Source organism: Sarcophilus harrisii, chromosome 1 (genome assembly GCF_902635505.1).
Source record: "Sarcophilus harrisii chromosome 1, mSarHar1.11, whole genome shotgun sequence".
Classification (NCBI taxonomy): Eukaryota; Metazoa; Chordata; class Mammalia; order Dasyuromorphia; family Dasyuridae; genus Sarcophilus; species Sarcophilus harrisii.
This window is the reverse complement of record NC_045426.1, coordinates 351425263-351449324: the sequence shown is the minus strand read 5'-3', so window position 1 is coordinate 351449324 and position 24062 is coordinate 351425263. Positions and strand designations below refer to the sequence as shown.

At 36.1% G+C, this 24062-nt stretch overlaps 1 protein-coding gene across 5 annotated transcripts in view; it reads right to left on the bottom strand.

Annotated features, from left to right (window-relative positions):
* Positions 1–406: 406 nt before the first annotated feature.
* Positions 407–24062, bottom strand: part of ALPK2 (alpha kinase 2) — a 171198-nt gene continuing 147542 nt past the window's right edge. For 3 of the 5 annotated variants that reach the window (XM_031945911.1, XM_031945912.1, XM_003759976.2), the window contains one exon: positions 407–1217. In XM_031945911.1, the coding sequence (XP_031801771.1) occupies positions 968–1217 (250 nt within the window). In that variant the 3' untranslated portion in view covers positions 407–967. Of the gene's footprint in view, positions 1218–10951; positions 11011–15667; positions 15734–24062 lie in introns of all 5 variants that reach the window. The other 2 variants (XM_031945913.1, XR_004230843.1) reach the window with 2 other exon arrangements.

Genomic DNA, 24062 nt, shown 5'->3' with positions numbered 1-24062 from the left:
GAATACATAACAAAGGATTAATGAGATGTAATTTGGGGGCGATGAAAGTGAGGGAAAGACACAATGTGAGGAGGGACAGTGTCAACTGAGAAATGTGTAGAACCAACACCCTCCTGTGTATAAAAGAGAAAATACAGTCTAGCGTTTATGCCTCTTTTTTATGCAATCAGAGAAAGAGTCATCAATCTTTGGAGTTCTGGATTTATGGAAAATAATAGAAAGTTTGTACCTTTTCAAGTGGAGACCTAAGAATAGAGAAACCACAGATGTCCATTTTTAGAGCTTTTCTGTTTTAAAAAGGAAATGCCATATGAGTAGGTCACCTTATTAGGTGATTATTAAACCCAAGAGATTTGGCTTATGTTACAAATTACACAGAAAAGATGCTGGCAATGATCCAAGTATCCACACAACTTTCTTTTGTTTAAATAGGAATTTAATTAAACAGAAAAGTACACCTGGTTGTCAAAGTTTCACAAGGGTAACAACTGTGCAAATAATTATGAAAAAGGTCATCATTACTGAACAATTTCAAAAAGGCCAGTAACCAACACTAGTGCAAAACTTCAATATAGAGTCAGTCATTCATATTTTAAATTTATATAGCAGCTGAATAACCTCACTGGTCTAGTTCTGAATGGGAAATAAAGAAGGCATAGGACAAAGGATAGTCCCAACCTTACACCAAGTCCTTGATAGCACAACAATGTGCAAAACCCACAAATACATACAGATGTGACAATGGTAAAAATACTGAAAAGTTCAGACAAAGAGAGGACTGACTATCACTCTGATGGACAGTTTGGTTTGTTTTCCAGTTTAAGTCTTTCATGGGTCCTGCTAACATTTCAATAAGGACAGAAGGTTATAGTTTACAAAGCATCTAAAGGCACTGTAAACTGGGAATAGCTACAGTCTTATAACTGACTGTGAAGTCCCTCTTGCATAAGGCCTCTGCTTTTCTCTGTCACTCTCTGCTAGCAGGTGACTTAACCGTAGAGTCTGTTTTCTTCTCTGCAGGGGCATTGGTCCCTGCCTTCTTGGCAGGGGTAGTGGGTGGCTGAACTTTGCCTTTCCCGATGACTGGTTTTCTCTGTTTCTGGTTATTGCTTTGAAGGGATTTTAACCCCAGCATTTCACAATATTTATTACACTGGTGCAGGGCTTTAAACTGGTCAATGAAGGTCATGGAACAGTTGCCTTTAAAACCTTTGTACCTGTAAAGAAGGAAAGAGAAAATTTTAAATGGAGTCCTTGCCAGAAAACCTACTCTACCAGACTTGAAGGAAAGAAATTGATAGATAGAGGAGAAATATACAATCTACATTTAGAATAACGAGATTGTAGAGCTGGAGTGGGCAAAGATCTCAGAGGCCATCTCATTCAGGTTTAGTCTTTTACAAATAAGGGAGATAGAAATCCAGGATGGGGGTTACACCATTTGTCACAAAGGCAGTAAACAACAGAAGCAAGTTATTAGTAACTAAATGAAGGACAAGAACATAAATAGTGGTGAAAACAATGAATACAATAGAATTAAGGAAAAGTAAAATTAGTTTTATGCAGTAAAGGTCAAACCACCTTTGACATGATATCAAAAAGAGTTCCAAGTCTTTAACACATTTTATAATGCCATTGTATTTTACATTTTTTCTTTTATTCGTATACCTAGGGATAGACCATTTTGACAGAAACCTGGGTAAAATCTCAGTGGCATGTAAGTCCAATAACAAATACAAGGAATCTTTACCCTTTCTTTTTCTTCCTATCAAATTTCTTTATGAAAGGAATAATATAATTCTATTTAGAGCTGGGCAGCAGCTCAAAGATCATGTTATAACTAACATATAGCTAAGAAAACCGAAATATAAGGAAGTGAAATGATTGGTCCAAAGTCACAGAATTCCTTAGCAGCAGTAGAAGGATGGGAATTCAGGCCACCTCACTCATGATTACTGTTTTTTTTTCCCACCTCTCTCAAGCCAAAGACTATTTACATTAGGTTCAGTAGCCTACCCAGGATTATGGTACAGAAAACCAATTTTTTAAAATTCTGAACTTAAACACCAAATAAAATGAGCATATTGACATGCAAAACAGAATAGATAATGAAGATCATACATGATGGCTTCCTTTTCTTTTTAGATATATAAGAAAATTGAATTTGTTTCTTTCAAGTTGGCTGGCTGATCTGTTTCTTTCTATACTTCATTGTGTTCTTTTGTACATGTTATAAATAATTCACTTACCTTCTTGTCTTTTTTTCTATAATATTATTACTAATCTCTCCCCCCACTATTTTTTTTTAAAGAAAAGCAATTATGTAACATATGCATGCAAAACAAAATATATTAGCAAGTTGGCCATATCCTAAAATTATATCTTATTTTGAGACCATCATCTCTCTCTCACAAAATGTATGGCACATTCATTATTGGTCTACTTCTTCCTACACGTTCCTTGCTACAACAAATAGAGCTATTATAAATATTTGTATACATATGTTTTTTTTGTTATTTCTTTGAGGTATTAGCCTAATATTGGTGTTATTGTATGAAAAGAAATATAGTTTGGTGACTTTTTAGATATGGTCCCAAATTATTTTTCCAGAAAGGCTGGATAAATTCACAGCTTCATACCAAGAATATATCCATCACTGTGCCTGTCTTTTGGTAGAATCTTCAGTAATCATAATTTTCCTTTCTTGTTGTTTGCAAATCTGGTAGCTGTGACAGAAACTCGGACTTTTTCCAAGTATTTTTCTAGATGGGTTTTTTGGTTGTTGTTGCTTTTGTTTTTAGTGTTGTGGAGCATTTTATATAGTTTTTTTTTTTTGATAACTTGAATTTCTTTGTATGAGAACAGCCTATTCCTTTTCTTTGACCATTTATCTTTTGGGAAATAGAACTTGTTTCTATATATTAGAATCTTTTCCTTATATACTAGATATTTATCAGAGACTCTGCAAAAATAGTTTTCTTGCAAATTGTTTCTATACTAAAATTAGAATATGATATTTGTATAAATGTTTCAATTTCATGTAATTAAAATTGTCCACTTTATTATCTCTGTTTCTATTGCTTTTGTGTATGAATTCTTCCCCAATCCATTTCTTTCCCTGTTTCTCTAATTTGTTTATGATGTCACTTTTTATGTCTAAGTCATGTATCCATTTGGAGCTTATTTTGGTAGATTGTATGAAATGTTGGTCTGAACCAATTTTTGGTGAATAGGGTATAGTTGGGATCTTTGGGTTTATTGAACATATTGTTTACTTGATATAGTCTCCTAAGTGTTTTTTCTATTTTTAAAGCAATACTAACAAGTTTTAATGATTACTGATTTGTAGTAGAGTTATAGATATGATACTGCTAGGTCTCCTTTTATATACTATTTCTTGACCTTTATTTTTCCAGATGAATTTTGTTAAAAATAAAAAAAATCAACCCTATAAGGCAACAATTTGGTAAATTTATTGGTATAGTACTGAATAAATAAACTAATTTAACTAACATTGTAATTTTTATTAATATTGTTCAGGGCCAACCATAAACAATCAATATTTCTCCAATTATTTAAATTTTCTTTTACTTCTCTAAAGGATATTTTATAATTGCATTTGTGAAATATATATATATATATATATATATATATATATATATATATATATATGTTAGAAGGTAAACCTCCTAGTATGTTGTATAATTTGCAAATGTTTGAATGGATTTTCTTTTTCTAGCTCTTACTGCTGAGTTTTGTTGATAGTTGATAGAAAAGCTGATGATTTAACACAGAAATTATTTTGCCAGTTGTCTTAGAGATTACTGTCCTCTATAATATCCTTATATTATCTATAATATCTATATAATCATATCTATATTATATATATATGTCATATATTATATTATCATCATATATATATTATAGATAATATCTATAATATCATTTGGGAATGAAACCAAAGTAAAGAGTCTAATATTATCATGTTGGTTATCATGATGGGTGTCTTGGCAGATTCAACAGATATAAGCCAAAACCAAGGCTTAGCCAAAGTCCCATGACTTAGCAATAGTCATATTGACTGACAGGTTGAACTTTAGTATATTTACAAGTCTGTATGAAAATAACTTTTATTTTATATCCTTATTCTGCTATTACTTGGCATCTTCAATCCTTGGCTAACACCTTAATATGCCATAGAAGGTATTCTGTTCTTGTATGTCCAAAGGGCTATAAAACTGTACATTCCCTTAGATCCAGCAGTGTTATTACTAGGTCTATATCTGAAAGAAATTGCAAAAGATGGAAAAGGACCCACATGTGCAAAAATGTTGGTAGCAGCTCTTTTTATAGTGGCAAGGAACTAGAAATTGAGTGGATGCCCATCATCTGGGGTATGCCTGAATAAGCTATAATGCATGCATTTAATGGAATATTATTCTTCTAAAAGAAGTGATGAGCAGGTTGATTTCAGAAAAGCCTGGAAGTGAAGTGAGCAGAACTAGGAGAACACTGTACACAGTATCAGCAAAATTATGTGATAATCAAATGTGATGGAGTTAGATCAATGTGGTGATTCAAGACAATTCCAATAGACTTGAGATGGAAAATGCCATCTGCATCCAGAGAGAGAATTATACAGAATGAATGTGGATCTAAGCATTTTCACTTTTTTATGGTTGTTGTTTGTTTGCTTTTTCTTTTCTCCCTTTTGGTCTGCTTTTTCTTAAACAACATGACTGACAAATATGGAAATATGTTTTAAAAGATTGCATATATTCAATCATATTCATATTTCTTGCTGTCTTGGGGGGATAAGGGAGAGAGAGAGAAAAATTTGGAACACAAAGTTTTACAAAAATGAATGTTGAAAACTATCTTTACATGTCTTTGGAAAAATAAAATACTATTGAAATAAAAAAAAAAGTCTTCAGTTCCTGAACTATGAAAGTAGAATGGGCTGCCTTGTAAGGTAATGAGTTATGCATTACTGGAGATCTTTAAGCAGAGATTAAAAATTCATTGTTTTCAATATTTGTGAAGAATTTCAGAACACCAAAGCTTGCTACTTACAATAGGAATAACAAGTATTCTGAATTTCTTGTCATTTAGGTGTAATAAATTGCCCAGTGTTCTGGGAGCAACTGGAATCTACCTTTACTCTCTAAACTTGAATTGATAACCATGAAAATTAAGGCAATGTAGCTGGACCTGAGAAAATTTGAGGGCAAATAACTAAAAGTAACTGTCAGAGCAGTATTTTTTTGGAGAAGATCTTAAAATACATTCTCTGTGGTTCCTTGCAAACTAACCACAGAACCACAAAATCTTATCATTATATGGAAATAGAAATCCAGTGCTAGCCTGGAACTATAGATAGAGCCACACTAAGAGCTGAATTCAAATTCTGACTCTTCTCTAGAATGTTTCATCAAAACTTTAGCTTTGTCTTGTAGGTATCTTCCAACTGTATTTGCTGACAAAAAAAAAAATGTGTTTTATCATCTTATTGTTTTAGGAGAATAATTTCAGCCATGTCTACTGTGATAAAAGAAGAAGTATTTCTCCAATGAGGCGTGGCTTTTCATTTTTGCATATTAAATACAGAATGTCATAAGGTTCTAGGCACTTAAAAGATTCAGTGAAATTTCATAAAGTACACAATTATCACATAAGTTTAAACATGGTTGAAGTTTTTCTTTATGGATGCTTAGATTCAAAATGCCTTTTGATTGGTTAATATCTCCATGCCTTTGGTTATTATCTCCAAGGCACAATACATTGTAGGGTGACATTCAGTATTAATAACAGTTTATGTTAAGCTGTATTTCAAACACTCTTTTTGCAAATTTTGAATTGACAACTTCTTGTCAAATTTGATTAGCTCATTATTGGTTTTCCCTTATAATTCAGGGGAAATCAAAGATCCCAGCTTTTGGGATAAGAACTTACTGTTTGATAAAAATTGCTGGGAAAATTGGAAACTAATATGGCAGAAACTAGGCATTGATCCATACTTAACACCGTACACCAAGATAAGGTCAAAATGGGTTCATGACCTAGGCATAAAGAATGAAATTATTAATAAATTAGAGGAACACAGAATAGTTTACCTCTCAGACCTGTGGAAGGGGAAGGTCTTTATGACCAAAGAAGAACTAGAGATCATTACTGATCACAAAATAGAAAATTTCGATTATACCAAACTGAAAAGTTTTTGTACAAACAAAACTAATGCAGACAAGATTAGAAGGAAGCAATAAACTGGGAAAATATTTTTACAGTCAAAGGTTCTGATAAAGGCCTCATTTCCAAAATATATGAGAATTAACTCTAATTTATAAAAAATCAAGCCATTCTCAATTGAAAAATGGTCAAAAGGATATGAACAGACAATTCTCAGATGAAGAAATTGAAACTATTTCTAGTCATATGAAAAGATGCTCCAAGTCATTATTAATCAGAGAAATGCAAATTAAGACAACTCTAAGATACCACTACACACCTGTCAGATTGGCTAAGATGACAGGAAAAATAATGATGATTGTTGGAGGGATACGGAAAACTGGGACATTGATGCATTGTTGGTGGAGTTGTGAGCAATCCAACCATTTTGGAAAGTAGTTTGGAACTATGCTCAAAAAGTTATCAAACTGTGCATACCCTTTGATCCAGCAGTGTTACTACTGGGATTATATCCCAAAGAGATTATAAAGAAGGGAAAGGGACCTGTATGTGCACGAATGTTTGTGGCAGCCCTTTTTGTAGTAGCTAAAAACTGGAAACTGAATGGATGTCCATCAGTTGGAGAATGGCTGAATAAATTGTGTATATGAATATTATGGAACATTACTGTTCTGTAAGAAATGACCAACAGGATGATTTCAGAAAGGCCTGGAGAGACTTACATGAACTGATGCTGAGTGAAATGAGCAGGACCAGGAGATCATTATATACTTCAACAACAATACTATATGATGACCAGTTCTGATGGACCAGGCCATCCTCAGCAACGAGATCAACCAAATCATTTCCAATGGAGCAGTAATGAACTGAACCAGCTATGCCCAGAAAAAGAACTCTGGGAGATGACTAAAAACCATTACATTGAATTCCCAATCCCTATATTTATGCACACCTGCATTTATGATTTCCTTCACAAGCTAATTGCACAATATTTCAGAGTCTGATTCTTTTTGTACAGCAAAATAACATTTTGGTCATGTATACTTATTGTGTATCTAATTTATATTTTAATATATTTAACATGAACTGGTCATCCTGCCATCTGGGGGAGGGGGTGGGGGAGTAAGAGGTAAAAAATTGGAACAAGAGGTTTGGCAATTGTTAACGCTGTAAAGTTACCCATGTATATATCCTGTAAATAAAAGGCTATTAAATAAAAAAATTTTAAAAAAATATAATTCAGGGGAATGACCTTTGTGAATCACACCACTTGTCTGGGGCTTCCTTTGCTGTTTTGAAAAATGAAGGAGTTGATACTATATAGAGAGGACATTATCACATATGGTCTGTCAATTCCATCTAAAAACATAGGGGAGGGGAACCTAGTCCTGACCAAAAAAAAAAAAAAAAAAGCAAAATAAAACATACAAACAAAAAACCCTCCAAAATGTTGAACTCAGTGGTCTCCTCTTATATCACTCATGATATCATTGGTCTCTTAGAAAACAAAAGACAAAACAACAATAATCCTGTGTGACTTGGATTCAAGTCTTGGTGTTATGATGTACTATATCCTGAACTTGGGCTAAAAACAATTTTTTTTAAAGCAGCCATGATTGCATAAGTATTTTTTTTTAAAGAAAGGCATGGCTATAAAGTTGCTCATGTGAAAGTGAACTGCAGGCTCCAAATGAATCAGCAACATAATGTGGTGTGATCTCTTTCTTCCAAGGTTCAAGGCATTTCTATTTCAGGAAGCAGGCTCTACTTATGGGTTAGAATGAGGTCCAGAATAGCAGGCTTTTTGCTGCTTCCTCCACCTTTTGAACAATGAAATTCTCAGCAAGGCAGGTCCCCAGTTGGTCAGTGATTCTGTTTTTAGCAGAATGTCTGCTTCAGCAGATGCTTAAATAGCTGAATTCCCCCAGTGTGACAGGGCAGCCAGAAAAACTCCTGCATTCTCTGTCTACGTAAATAGAATAAAGATGTCCAAAGTGAGAGAGGTGGTAAGTCAACTGTACTCTCTCTGTTCATATCAGACCACATCTGGAGTTCTGTGTGCACTTGGGGAGCTATAATTAGGTAGAATGTGGAAAAGCTGGACTGCATCCAGGGAGGGCAACCAAAATGGATTAAAGACTCAGACCTGTGTCTGAGGATAAAGGAATAGGAGCTGCTTAACCTAGGGAAGAGAATACAAGGTGACGATGATAGACCTGAAGCCTCTTGCCATATAGATAGCTCTCCTGCTCCTCTTGTCTCTTGATGGAAGAATTAAACCCAGTAGGTAGGATATATATATATAGAGAGAAAGAAAGATTCTGAGTTAATGTAAGGGATCTTCCCTAATAATTAGAGCTTCTCTAAATATGCATTGCTTTGGGGATGGAGTAAGTAGTGAATTCCCCATCACTAGAAGTCTTTCATGTGATTACTGCATGACTAATTGTGAGGGTTGTTATATAGGAGGTTTATAGTTTGGGCTGGGGCTGCATGAGCCCATCCTTCCAAACCCTACAACTCTATGATTTTGGATGTGTGATTCTGAGTATTTTCCTCAATAAGGATAATAACAACATATTTCACAAGGCTGTGGAAATTAGATGTGAATGTATCCAAAGGGCTTTTTCACCCCTACATGCCATATGGTCCAATAACAATTTGTTACAGATGAGAAAACTGAGGCTTAGAGAGGTGAGAGGTGACTTTCCTAAAGCCATTATCCTTGTTTATTTGTTTTTTTAATAATAACTTTTTATTTTCAAAATATATGCAAAGATACTTTTAAACATGCACCCTCTGAAAACCTTGTGTTCCAAATTTTCTCTTCCTTCCTTCCACCTCCACCTTTCCGTCCCCTCCCTTGGATGGCAAGTAATCCAATATATAATAAATATGTACAAATATTCTATACATATTTCCATAACTATCATACTGCACAAAAAAATCAGACCAAAAAGGAAAGAAAATGAGAAAGAAAAGAAAAAGCAAGCAAACAACAAAAAGGTGAAAATACTATGTTGTTGTGATGTACATTCAGTCCCTAATGTATGCAGATGGCTCTCTCCACAAATCTATTAGAATTGGCTTGAATCATCTTATAGTTGAAAAGAGCCATGTCCATTAGAATTGATTGTTGCATAATTTTGTTATTGTTGTGTACAATGTTCTCTTGGTTCTACTTACTTAACTCAGCATCAGTTCCTGTAAGTCTCTCCAGGCCTCTCTGAAACCATCCTGTTGGTTGTTTCTTCTAGAACAATAATATTCCATAACATTCATATACCATAACTTATTTAGCCATTCTCCAACTGAGGGACATCCACTCTGTTTCCAAGCCATTATTCTTGTTACTGAAAGAAGCAGACTGAGAACATAGTCCATCATTCTTCCCATTAGATAAGGAGGCCACTTTTTTTTTCCTAAAATGCACTTGTGGGGAGGTGGATCCAAAACGGCAGAATAAAGAGAGGAAGGAAATCACCAAGTTTCCCTCCAGTCTCATCCAGATATCTTTAAATAATGACTCTAAATAAATTTTAGACCATCAAGACCATCAAAACCACAAAAGACAGAATGGAACATTTTTTCAGCCAAAGGAAGCTTGGAAGTTCGGCAAATGGGATCTGTTGCAATGAGTGACTCTGGAGCACAATCACAGTTTAGGCTGGGCCAGTACAGCCCAGGTCCCAAGAAAGCAGGAGCTGACAGTGAGACCTCTGAATTGGCAGCAGTGGCAGCCAGCGACCTCTAGACTTCTCAGGTCACAGAAGCCAAGGGCAACTCAGCAAGAAAGGTTTGACATACTAGGGTGTGAGGGGAGCCCCAGATCAGGTCTGGGCTTTGGGAGCCACTGAATCAACAGCAAAGGCAGCAGCAATGAGGTAGTGGTAATGATGTGGCGCACAGACAGTGTGATACAGCAGTGGGTTCTGGAGATCTCAGAACACAGATGGTGGGTGGGGCTGGAACAGATTGTCAGAGGGAGATTTCAGGTGTCTCTTTGCTGGCATTATGGCAGGAACTCAGTTGCTTTGCCCATAAGCAGATCTGGATAGCAATGCTGACAATACATGTCCACAGCAGGATCTCTGAAAATAGCTGCATAAAACCCATGAAACTTGGAACATTACACCTTCCATCCTGGAAACAGAGCCCTACTTTAATAAAGTGTTACAAGCCAAGTAATAGGCTAGGGAAATGAGCAAACAACAGAAAAAGATTCTGACCATAGAAAGCTACTATGGTGACAAGGAAGGTCAAAATACACACCCAGAACAAGATAATAAAAATCAAAGCTCCTATATCCAAAGCCTCAAAGAAAAATAAGACTTCGTTTTGGATCATGGAAAAGCTCAAAAGGAATTCTGAAATCAAGTATGAGATATAGAGGAAATGAGAATGATGCAAGGCAGTAAAAAAATGGCCAAATGGGAAAGGTGGTACAAAAGTTCACTGAAGAAAATAATTACTTAAAAATTAGAATTGAGCAAATGGAAGCTAATGACTTTATGAGAAATCAAGATATAATAAAGCAAAATTAAAAGAATGAAAAAATAGGAAAAAATGTGAAATATCTCACTGAAAAAAACAACCGACTAGAAAATAGATCCAGGAAAGATAATTTAAAGATTATTGGCATACCCTAAAGCCATGATCAAAAAAAGAACCAGAACATCATCTTTCGAGAAACTATCAAGGAAAATTGTCCTGATATTCTAGAACCAGAAGGTAAAATAGAAATTGAAAAAAATACACTGCTCACCTCCTAAAAGAGATGCCAAAACGAAAACTCCCAGGAATAGTGTAGGTCAAAGAGCATTCCTAGATTAAGGAGAAAATATTGCAAGCATCAAGAAAGAATTGAAGTATAATAGAGTCACAATCAATATAACACAAGATTTAGCAGCTTCTATGTCAAAGGATTTGAGGGCTTAGAATATGATACCCTGGAGAGCAATGGAACTAGGATTACAACCAAGAATCATATACTCAGCGAAATGGAGTATAATATTTCAGGGGAAAAGGTGGTCATTCAGTAAAATAGAGGACTTTCAAACATTCATGATGTTCAGAACTGAACAGAAAATTTGATTTCCAAATACAGGACTCAGGAGAAGCATAAGGAGGTATTCAGGAAAGGAAAATCATATGGGATTTAACAAGATTTATCATTTTACATGAGAGGATATTTGTAACTCACAAGAACTTTTCATCATGGCAGATAGAAAAAGTATATACAGACAGAGGGATCAGGTGTGAGTTGAATATGAAGGGATAGTAATTAAAAAATAAAACCAAGGGGTGAGAGAGGAATGTACTTGGAGAAAGAGAAAAGGAGAGGTGAAAAGGTGTAAATTATTTGCCATAAAAGAGGCAAAAAAAAGCTTTTGCAATGGAGGGGAAGAGGAGGATGAGAGAGAGAGTGAGTGAACCTTAACTGTCATCAGAATTTGCTCAAGAGGAAGTATTATACACACTACACCTCAGTATGGGTATAGAAATCTATCTTTCCCTGTAGGAAAGTAGGAGGGGAAGGAGATTAGAAAGGAGGAAAAGTGATGGAAGAGTGAGCACATTAAGGGAGAGGCTGTCAGAAGAAGACACTTTTGAGGAGGAACAGGGTGTAAGGAAAGAGAATAAAATAAACAGGAAAATACAATTAGCAATAGTAAATATGAAAAGAATTTTGAAACTAAAATGCACTGGCTCTAGCCATGGATATGTTAAAGAACACTGACTAAGTCCACATAGGTTTTTTTCTGTGTAATTTGTTCATCTTTTGCTTGAAATTAAGTAGCTTACTTAATTGGTCTCCCTATCTCCAATCCTTCTCTTCTATACAGAATATCTAAAGGGATATTTCTAAAGCATAGATCTCTCCATGTCCTTTCTCTGTTCAATAAACTCCAGTGGTTCCCTCTTATCTCTAACTTCAAACACTAGGATTTAAATCCTCTCATAATCTGAGGCGAACCTATCTTCATTTCATTATACACAACTCCTCTTCATGCACTCTGTTAAACTTGTGAACTTACTATTCCTTATATATGACCTTTTCTTCCATCTCTGTGTATGTGAACAGGTCGTTTTTTCCACCCCTACAAAGGTTTTTCTCATCACCTCAGTTCCTTAGTTTCCTTCAAAGCTCAAATTAAACACTCCCACAAATATTCTTTCTTTATCCCTGAGATGCTACTGCCCCTTGTCCAATGGCTTGTGGTTATACAATATATAGTCTGTATATGTGTATATATGTACATGTTGACTTCTCCACTGCTCTAGAGGCTCCTTTGGATCAGGGGTATTTTGAGAATAATTTTATCTTTAACAAGATAACTTTTTGTTAAAGTGCTATATAAACATCAATTGCTACCATTACTGGAATGGTCTGGTAACTTTTTTTTTAATTTATCTGAATTAGTAATATCTCTGATAGACTTCCAGCTCCCCGGGGCAGTAGCTACAGCTGTCTAAGTGTGGTAAAGCACTTAATACAGTCTCACATAGAGGCAAAAAACAATTTTTAGGCTTGGGAGGAATGACAGTGAGCCAAAGCATCTGGCTACTTTCATTCCATAGCTAAACTGACTAAAGAACTCTAGCTAAATTCAATTTATTTCTGGGAGACAGAAAGATCAAACAATCCTAGAAAGGATAGGGTCTGGAGACTGCTTTCTTCACCATGCAATCTGAGCTGGGCTTTAGACAATTATGGGCATGACAAGTTTCTTTCAGTTCTGAAGCTGAAGCACCAAGGCATATCATCATCTTGACATGTTTGTTATAATTTTTCCTCTCCCTACCTCTCCTTCTCCACACCCTATGTACTTCAGGCCAACAAATACGTCTTCTCCTCTGGGAGGCTGCATTCCATTGTCTTATAAAAGATGGTTGCATATGTTCCAGAAACCACGCTCATTCGTTGAAGGAAAAGTCAACAGAATAGAGGGCGATGAATCTGGCGGAATGAAAGATCCAGCTGTCTCCTCACTTCATTTTTACATCTCTATCTTCTATTTGAGGGGACCAGAGAGGGAAGCTGAAATGTCAGCATGTCCATTTCTCTACTGTGCTCCAGGACTCCCTGGCAGGATGTGAAGCCTCTTGGGGCCTCCTGTGTTTGTCTGAACCATGATGGAAAGCATAATCCCATTCTCTACTGAGGAAAGGTCTTTGATGGATAACACAGATTCCATGGCTTCTTACTCATACTCCAAATGTAATGCACACAGGCTAGTACCGATGTTTATACACATGCAAATAGGGACAAGGGAAGAAACAGTCACGCTCATCCATGATGTGAATGCCTTAGGGCTGCTAAACACATAGGCAGCCCTGGAAATGACCACAAGGAAAATAACAACAATAATTCACCATATTATAATTCCCCTGAGACAATGCTGATGGATCCCTGCAGTGGACTATCAGAAGATCTGTGTGTGGGTAATGGGTTCATTGGGACTACATATTTTTGTTCTCATGTAAACAGAAGAATGTCCTTGAGAGTGATTCTAGGTCTGTCATCTGAGGACCAGTGTGTGTATATATATATATATATATATGTGTGTGTGTGTGTGTGTGTGTGTGTGTGATGTATGTATCAACAGATATGTACATGTACACACACACACACACATATATATATATACATACACATATGTATCTACAGACACACACACACACATACTTAAAAGGAAATAATAGGTATAGTACATTCCAAGTTTAGTTTTGTTCAGTTTAGATAGTAATACTTAGTGAATTCCTTCTGTCTGGATATTATTTGCCCAATCCTTAATAATACAGACTAATACCTTAACTATACTTCTCCTCTTTCTTTCTTTATTTGTTTATTTATTATTTAGTTGTAAATGGAGCTGTCATTAGCCCAAGCAATCCTTTTACTTATAAATAGTCATAATAGTCAAGGAGTAGAAAGGGACTGAGGTCAGTCATTTCATCTGTCTCATGAGGATCTCAATTTCTGTAGCTGTAAAAGTTGGTGTTTGAACTGGATGATTTCTGAGGTTTTGTCCGGCTCAAGTCTGTGTCCTATTCACTTGGCCATAGTGGCTCTTCCAAATCTTTGCTTTCTCTCCCAATCAGATTCATATCCGTATTATCTATACCTCTTCCTTGTCAGGAAATAATCTCTCTTCATATTACAGTGAGAAAACAGGGCATTTGTCATGATCTTCTTGTCTCTTACTCTACATCTCGAAGTCCTTTATACTATCCCTCATTTTCTCTTCCTTTGGTCTGTTTCAAATAAAGAAGCAGCCCTTTTCTCTTCCAAAAGCAACTCTTTGGTTCATCTCACCTCCTTCTATCTACTGTGATAGATTGTCCCATAATCATCCTTTTTGTCAAACTCTCCCTATTTACTGGCTCCTTCCCTATAAACAGGCCAAGTTTCCCTCATCCCTTAAAATAAAAAGCTTTCACTTCATCCTAGCAATCCTTTATTTTCCTATAATTATTCTCTTCACAGCCAAACGCTAGAAAAAGCTACTTATATTTTTTTTTGTTTTCTCCACGTCTTCCACCAGACTCTTGCAAACTGACTTCTAGTCTCATCATTTATTTGAAGTTACTCTCTCCAAGGGCTGCTAGGTGGCACAGTAGCTAGAACGTTAGTTCTGAAGTCAGGAAGACTTCTCTATATTTCTGAGTTCAAATCTGGCCTCAAATACTTTGTGGTTGTGTTTCTCTGGACATGTCATCTAACCTTGTTTGCCTCAGTTTCCTCAGTGTCTTTGCCAAGAAAACCCTTAATGGAGTCATGAAGAGTTGGACACGACTCAACAACTCACTCCAAAATTCTTTGTCATCATTATTTTCACTTTTGGGGAGTATTTTTTCCTTTTTGTTCTGTTTCTTTTTTCACAATATAACTAATATGGGAAAGTGTTTTACATGACTGTATATATAGAACCTATATCAAACTGCTTACCAATTTAGGGAGGAAGAAGAGGAGGAAGGAAAGAAAAGAGAAAATTTGGAACTCAAAATTTTACTGAAAAAAATGAATGTTAAATTTGTCTTTACATGTAATTGGAAAAAATAAGATAATTAAAATGAAAATTATTTGTAAAAAGTTCTTTATTGCCAAGTCTAATTGACCTTTTCTCAGTCTTCCACTTTCTTGGTCCCTCTGCACATTGACATTATTGACTGCATTCTCCTGCAAGATATTTTTTAGTTCTTGCCTGGTTTTCCTCCTACCTGGTAGTTCCTTAGTTTCCTTTACTTGATCATAATTTATGTTTTGCCCATTTTGTATGGATCCTAAGGCCCTTTTTTCTTGTCTTTCTAAAACCTTTCTTGATGATTCCATAAGTCCCTGTGAATTCAACAATCATTTCTATGAAAACAACTCCCAGATCTGATTATCCAATCCAAGTCTCTCCTAAGATAGCTAGGAGGTTCAGTAGATAATGCACTAAATCTGGAATCAGGAAGAGCTGAATTTAAATCCTACCTTGGATACTCTTTAACTGTGTAACTCTGGGAAAGTTGCTTACACTCTCTGCCTCAGGGTCTTCATCTGTAAAATGACAATGGAAATAGCATTTACTTTCCAAAAAAAACTGTGAGAATAAAATGAGATGATATTTATAAAGGGCTTTGCAAACTTTAAAGCATTCTATAAATATTAGCTGTTATTATTAGTTAATTATTATCCTGAACTCTTTTCATATGTCATCAGTTGCCTTTTGGATATTTCTAACCAGATCTCAAGCTCAGCATGTCGGAAGCAAAACTCATTATATTTTCCCTGACATCTCTTCCTAAATTTCTAAATTTTGTCAACGAATTCCTCCTTCTCCCAGTCATTCTGGTTCACATCAGAAGAGTAATCCTCAGCTCTTTATTCCTTCTCACTTCACATAATAACCAGTTGACAAATCTTGTAATTTTTACTTCCACAACATCTGCAGCATCGCTCCCCTTCTGTCCACTTACACATGTGTTACTCAGGTCCAGGCTTTCATAACTTCTCTGCTGGACTATTATAATAACCTTTGGATTTATTTCCTGGCCTCCTATCTTTCCCTCTTTGATTCACATTCCATGCAGTAGTTTAGGTGATACTCCTAAAACACGGTTCTGGTCATGAGACTCCTCTGCCTCAGTCTTCCTGTTGTCTCTAGGAGAAAATAGCATCTGATTTTTATTCAGTGCTCTTCATAATTTGATTCCAATTTACCTTTCCTGGCATTCTACTCTCCTTCCTGCACTGAACATTTCAGCCAGATTTGCTTGTCCATCTCTCATGTCCATGCTTCTGCAAAAACTCTCCCTCCTGACTAGAATGCATCTTCTCCTTCTTTCATAGAATAGCCAGCTCCATTCAAAGTACAATTCAGATGCCACCTCTTTCACACAAAAGGCCTCTACTGATATCTCCAAGGGTTGATATCCCCATTGCTTTATGTTAACTATCTATTTTACATTTCTTCTTAAGTGCATAAGTTGTTTCTTCCCATTAGAACGAAAGTTCCTTGAAGTCAGAAGCTGATTTTTGCCTTTAACGTTTTATCTCTAGAGCCTGGCACATATTAGGTCTAAGCACAGTAAATGCTTGTTGATCAGTTGATTCATGAACATTCCTCTTTGAGCTTCTCTTCAGGTAATCTCTATTCTCCAGCTTTCCCCCACAGTAATCTTATAAAGTAGGTAGTATAAGTATTTGTATGCTCATTTCACAAATAGGAGAATTGAAACAGCAAGGTTAAGTTTCCTGCTTAGCCATTTCCCAATTGATAAATCATCAAAATATATGAACTATGCCCAAAAGAATATAAAATTATGAATATCCTTTGACCTAACAATAGCATTACTAGGCATGAATCTCAAAAGAGAATAAAAAAAGGAAAAGGGCATGTATATACAAAAATATTTTTAGAAGTTCTTTTTTCAGGACAAAGAATTGGACAATGAGGGGAGGCCCATCAATTGGGGAAGGGCTGAATAAACTGTGATATGTGGTTATGAAACAATTGTATTGTTTTTTGGGAAATGATGAGCAGATGCTCTCAGAAAAACCTGAAAAGTCTTCCATGAGCTCAAGCAAAGTGAAATGTACTGTATACAAAGTAATAGCAATGTTGTGGGATGATCAACTGTGAATGATTTTGCTATTCTCAGCAGTACAAAGAACCAAGACTACTCTGAATGACTTATGGAGAAAAATACTGTCCATACCCAGAGAAAGAACTGATTGGGTCTGAATACAGATTGAAGCATATTCATTTTGTTTTTTTTTCTTTGTTCTTCTTGAGGACTTTTTGTTGGGGAGTGGGGTTCTTTCACAACATGACTTTTATGGAAACGTTTTACATAGCTCCACATGTGCCTTCTTAATGTGGGGTAGAAGAACCCCTTGTGCTGGATAGTCTGGCTGGTATCTTGCCTTCTCATTATTGTTCTGACAAATCATCACAATGAGCTCATGTATGTCTTATGATCCTTAAAAACTAGTCCTAACCCCTATAGTTTTGATTATCATAGAGAACCTATAATTGCAAGTTCTGAGAATCTTTTTCCTTGTATCTGAGGGGAAAAACAATATTTCCTATGAAGGACCATTTCCCATGGTCCTCAAAGAAGGGTCAGATTGACTTGCCTAAGACAGTAATACTTTTTGAAACTATGTAACTTTACAGGGTCTGTATCAGCCAGGTGGTAGAGACTTCTAGGGAGAAGAAAAAGGGAGCCATATGGAGAATTTTTTTTTTATGGCTGTGCTTGCGGAATAAGAGACAGCAGCAATGAAACCTGACTTTTGACTGCCAAGGGTAAGGTGAGTTGAGTGGAACACTTCTTGCTGTTACTAGGTTGGCAGAAAGTAGCAAATATTCTGAGTAGGAAATCAAATGTTGACCAAGTGTCACAGGAATGAATTTTCCCAACTCTCAGTCCAGAAAGAAACATCTTTCATGCTTTCGCCACACTCTGAACATGAATCTCACAGAAAACTATCCTGGGATCAAAATCTAATTCCCAGAGTAAGTGCTAAGGAAAGTGTTCTTCCTATTCTTTTTAAAAATTATTTTAATCTTGATGAAATGCTTTAGTTTGAAATTCCTCATCTGTTATAAAAACTGAATTTTAGAAGATTTTGGACTTCTTCAGTTAAACTGGATAGGGACTCAAAACAAATAAAATGCGCTTATCAAATACCATATCTGGAGTTGAGTACCATGCAGACTGCTTTATGTGTGTTTATATACCTTCCTTTGGTTCATTCCATTAAGCTTGATCTCAAAAGGGTGTTTCCTGCTTGTATGTTTCTATGAGAACAAAGGAACAAAGTATCCAGTTTGCTTGGAGAGGGTACCTTTTGAAGGATTGTGGCCCTCAAAATGAGCTAATTTAACTTGTGTCTCTGTGAGTACATCTCTAAAATTTCCTTTGCCTCTACTTTTGTGGAATTGCATTTGTCACCTCATATCTTCTAGTTGCCCCCTGTCTTCTGCCTGGATTCTCCTCTGATATATTGTTCTCTTAAACCAAGAGAATAAAGTATTTCCTGAGAGAAAAAGCAAGACATTTCTTGTTTGGCTATTAAAATTCAGTCAGACACAAATAATTCTCTATAGTATTATTTCCTCTCCCTATTTCTGAGGGAAGGGGGCAGCTAGTGGCAAGAGCTACAAAAGGAAATTGCAAACCACTCCAGTATCTTTGCCAAGAAAACCCTAAATGGGGTCATGAAGAGGTGGACATGATTGAAACAAGTGAACAATAATAGTTTCTTATGGCTACTTGCGTGTCTTTGATTATACAACCACTGGCCGAGATGAGATCTCCAAGCTCTGTGAATCATCATACATAATCTACAGCACAATCTGTGGCCTGCTCTAAAGTTGGAGGGAGCCAAAAATGGAGGGGGGCTATTTATTAACTCTTCTCCCACTGGCTTAATTTCCAGTCATCCCTTTATTGTTTTTCCTGTTCAGTGTCATAAACTGAGAACTGAAAGGAATCTTGGAGCTTATCCACTCCAACTCCCACCTTTTATAGGTGAGACCAAAAAAGGAGAAGTAGTTTAGCCATTGTCATAATAATAGAGGAAGAACCAACAGTCAAAGCTCAAGGCTTCTGATTTAAATTCTAAATATTCTACCACCACACTGCTAATCAAGTAAAGTGCTATATATTTGAAATCTTCCTAGAGATCTCAGTGACATTGAAACCACACTCACTGAATTTTTAGTCTAGTCTGGTCTGTCTCTGGATCTTTCTCTTCCCCTCTCTGTCTTTATCTCCATCTCTCTGTTTTTGACCTTTCCTCTCCTATAGGTGGAAGTACAGGGACAATTCACAGGTTTGATTTGGTTCTGATTAGCATGGGGGTTTGATTTACTCCATTTCCAAACTGGGTAAATTTATGCTTCCTTAGGCAACATGGAACCCCCTGCTCCCAAGGCATTCACCGAATTAATGCTGAACAATGCAGGTGCCTGATCAGCTTAGCCCACTGCACCTCAGAGCTCCTGAGCTCAAGAGATCCACCAGCCTTAACCTCTTAGCAGCTAGGATGACAGGCATAATCTACCCTGGCTCTAACCTCATTGTTTTGCTTCTATGGTTAAATCAAGCATTGACAGACATTCATCACACTGTGTCCAGGTCTTATCTAATCTCATTCAACTGGGTTTTCAATATTGTGCAATAATTCTTTTATTCATTTCTTAGTGATTCACAGAATTTCAGGCAATATCCCTGACCAGTAGTCACCCAATCTTTTTATGAAGTCTCTAGTGAGGCCAAAAGGGAAGCCATTACCTCCTGAGACAGTCCATTACACTTCTGTATAACTCTGATGGTGAGAAAAAGGAAACAAAAGCTTAGATAGGTTAAAGGATTTGTCCAGAATCAGAAAAGTGGCAAATGGTAAAGATAAGATTTGAACTCCTATCTCACACTCCAATTCTAGTGCTCTCCCCATTGGCCTTCGTCACTTCTCTTCCAGTTTCCTTCCCTCTGCCTATGAACTTGCTGAACTCTCTACTATAAATTAGATACACAATAAGTATACGTGACCAAACTGTTGTTTTGCTGTACAAAAAGAATCAGACTCTGAAATATTGTACAATTAACTTGTGAAGGAAATCAAAAATGCAGGTGGGCATGAATATAGGGATTGGGAATTCAATATAATGGTTTTTAGTCATCTCCCAGAGTTCTTTCTCTGGGCATAGCTGGTTCAGTTCATTACTGCTCCATTGGAAATGATTTGGTTGATCTCCTTGCTGAGGATGGCCAGGTCCATCAGAACTGGTCATCATATAGTATTGTTGTTGAAGTATATAATGATCTCCTGGTCTTGCTCGTTTCACTCAGCATCAGTTCGTGTAAGTCTCTCCAGGCCTTTCTGAAATCATCCTGTTGGTCATTTCTTACAGAACAATAATATTCCATAATATTCATATAACACAATTTATTCAGTCATTCTCTAACTGATGGGCATCCACTCAATTTCCAGTTTCTAGCCAGTATAAAGAGGGCTGCCACAAACATTCGTGCACATACAGGTCCCTTTCCCTTCTTTATGATCTCTTTGGGATATAAGCCCAGTAGTAACACTGCTGGATCAAAGGGTATGCACAGTTTGATAACTTTTTGAGCATAGTTCCAAACTGCTCTCCAGAATGGTTGGATTCGTTCACAACTCCACCAACAATGGGATGTGGCTCTCTTCAACAATGAGATGATCCAAACCAATTCCAATTGTTTAGTAATGAAGAGAATCAGCTATACCCAGAGAGAGAACTATGGGAAATGAGTGTGGACCACCACATAGCATTTGTATTCTTTCTGTTATTGTTTGCTGGCATTTTTTGTTTTCCTTCTCAGGTTTTTTTTAACCTTCTTTCTAGATCTGATCTTTCTTGAGCAGCAAGATAACTGTATAAATATGTATACATATATTGTATTTAACATATACTTTAACATATTTAACATATATTGGACTACTTGCCACCTAGGGGTGGGGATAGGAGGAAGGAGGGGAAAAGTTGGAACAGAAGATTTTGTAAGGGTCCATGTTGAAAAATTACCCATGCATATGTTTTATAAATAAAAAGCTTAAAAAAAAAAAGATATACTCTGACTTTCTTCCTCTTCACCAGCAAGCTTCTAAGATGGCTAGGCTGCATTTTCTGCTTCTACTTCCTCTACTCTTGACTCAGATAATTAAATCCATGCAACATGTGCTCCTCTTTTCGCACTGAAATCTAACTCCTTTCTTTGCCACTTCACTGAAACCTCTCTTAGCAGTTGCCATTGCCTTCTTAATCAAAAGTCCAAAGTCTAATCAGCCCTCATCCTCCTTGAGCACATTGTATTGACTTCCTGGCCCCGTAGAAAGGAATTGGGAGTTGGGCTGTGCTGCTAATTAGGGAACAAATGTTCAAGAGAAAGAGTAGGAGAAATAGGATATGATATAGATAAAACCTATGGCAGCTGTGCCAATTAAGTCAAGATCATGATCATTGAGGATCCATATCAAAGGAGTTATGTATGTTAGATACTATACTTTAAAGGGAGCTAAACTTAGAAATTAGAAGACCTGAGTTCAAATTTAGCCTTAGATGATTAATATCTATGTGACCTTAGGTAAGGTATTTACCTTCAGCCTCATTTTCCTCATCTATAAAATGGGAATAATAATAGCACCTATCTCACAACTTTCTTGTAAAGACCAAATGAGAAAATATATTAAGTGCTTTACAAATCTTAAAGCACTATTATTATTGTGAAAGATCTTCATTAAAAATGGTCCCAAATTTAGAGAATTGAAAAAGCAAGGAAAAATACACTCTATAAGGTTTCCTAGAGATAGATCCAGGATGGCAGAGGACAGCCTGGGACCCAACTGTATTTTCTAAACATTTCTCTCCAAACAACTTTAAATTAATTTCTGAAAGAAATTTTTGGAGTGACAGAGCCAACAAAAGGTCAGAGACATTTTTCCAGCCTAAGACAACTTAGGAGGTCTATAGCAGAGATATGTAACAATAGGATGGGCACAGGCCTGGACTAAAGCAGAAGTACCAGCAGAAATCTAGAAGACCTTTAGAAGCCTAGAGATGGACAGAGCAACATCAGTAGCTTCGGATCCTCTCAGTCCAGAGGAAGTAAGATAGTCAGGAACTAGTCAGAAAGAGATTACAGGGGACTCCTTGCTGGTGCTAGATGCAACTGGCAGTAATTGGCAACTCTTTTACCATACAAACAATTCTGGGTCAGGATGAGCAAATGTGATCTGTCACAAGGAATCAGGGGCCCTGATCAAAGTTTCAGAGCCAAGAGGAGGACTAGTGCTTATAGGGGCAGGGCAACAAGACACTTGGTCATGGTTCTAGGACCACAAGGAGTACTAGTGCTCGTGGCTTCGGGGAGACAGGGGACCTGGGTAAAGGCCAGGGCTAAGACCAGGAGACTTCTCTCTGAATCATACTGCTTTGAAATACTGAAAACTTTCAGACACTTCAGAACTATCTTTGAAAACAGCAGTATGAAAAAAACTGAAGGTTGGCACACTACCTCCTCACTCCTCAGGTAAGCAGAGTTCAACTCAGTTTGACCATCAAATATTAATATGGTGGCAGAGAAGACTAAGACATAAATTTAGAAGACAATAATATGGAAATAACTACAAACAAAGTCTTAAAAATGCTAATTGGACTCAAGATCAGCAAGAATTCCTAGAGAAACTAAAGTAAGAGATGAGTTGTAGAGAAAAAAGTGATGCAAGAAAATTATAAGAAGAGAATTAACAGCTGATAAAAGAGGCACAAAAATACTGAGGAAATTATTATCTTAAAAAAAACAGAATTGGTTTAATGGTAAAAGAGGCAGAAAAGTTCATTGAAGAAAAGATTTCCTTTAAAAGCAGAATTGAGGAAATGGAAAAAAGGTACAAAAACTCACTGAAGAAAATAATTCTTTAAAAATTAAAATTAGGCAAATGGAAACTAATGACTATGAAATGTCAAGAAATAATAATATAAAGTCAAAAGAATGGGAAAAATAGAAGAAAATATGAAATATTTCATTGGTAAAATAACTCACCTGGAAAGTAGATCTAGGAGATATAATTTAATAATTATTACAAATATTACCAGAAAGCCACGATTTAAAAAAAAGAGGGACAGCCTGGATATCATATTTCAAGAAATTATATCCCTCCCCCCCAAAAAGAGAAAAGAAATTATAAAAGAAAACTGAAGGTAAAATAGATCCTGTGGATAAAATAGAAATTGAATGAATCCACTGATTACTTAAATGAAAACTTCAGAAATATCATACCAAATTTCAAAGCTCCAGGGGAAGGAGAAAATATTACAAATGGTCAAAAAGAATCAAATAAAAAAATCATTGAACCATAGTCAGGATCACACAAGAATTAGCATTTTCCAAGTTAAAGGGATAAAGGGCTTGAAATGATAATGATAAAATGAAATGACAAATGAACTAGAATTGCAACCAAGAATCATCTTCACAGAAAAAACAGTATACTTTTTTTTAGGAGGAAGATGGATATTTAATGAAATAGAGGACTTTCAGACATTCCTGATGAAAAGGCCAGAGCTGAATAGAAAATTTAGCAAACCCAAGACTCAAGAGAAGCATAAAAAAAGATAAGCATGAAAGAGTTATCATAAGGGATTCAGTGCTGTTATTGTTTACATTCCTATGTAGGAAGATGATATGTGCAACTTCTAAAATTTTTTTCATCATTAGGACAATTTAGAAGGAATCTACATAGACAGAGGTGTATGGGTGTGAATTGATTATGTTGAGATGATCTTCCAAAAAAAGAATGTAGGGGTGAGAAAAAGGAATGTACTAGGATAAAGGGG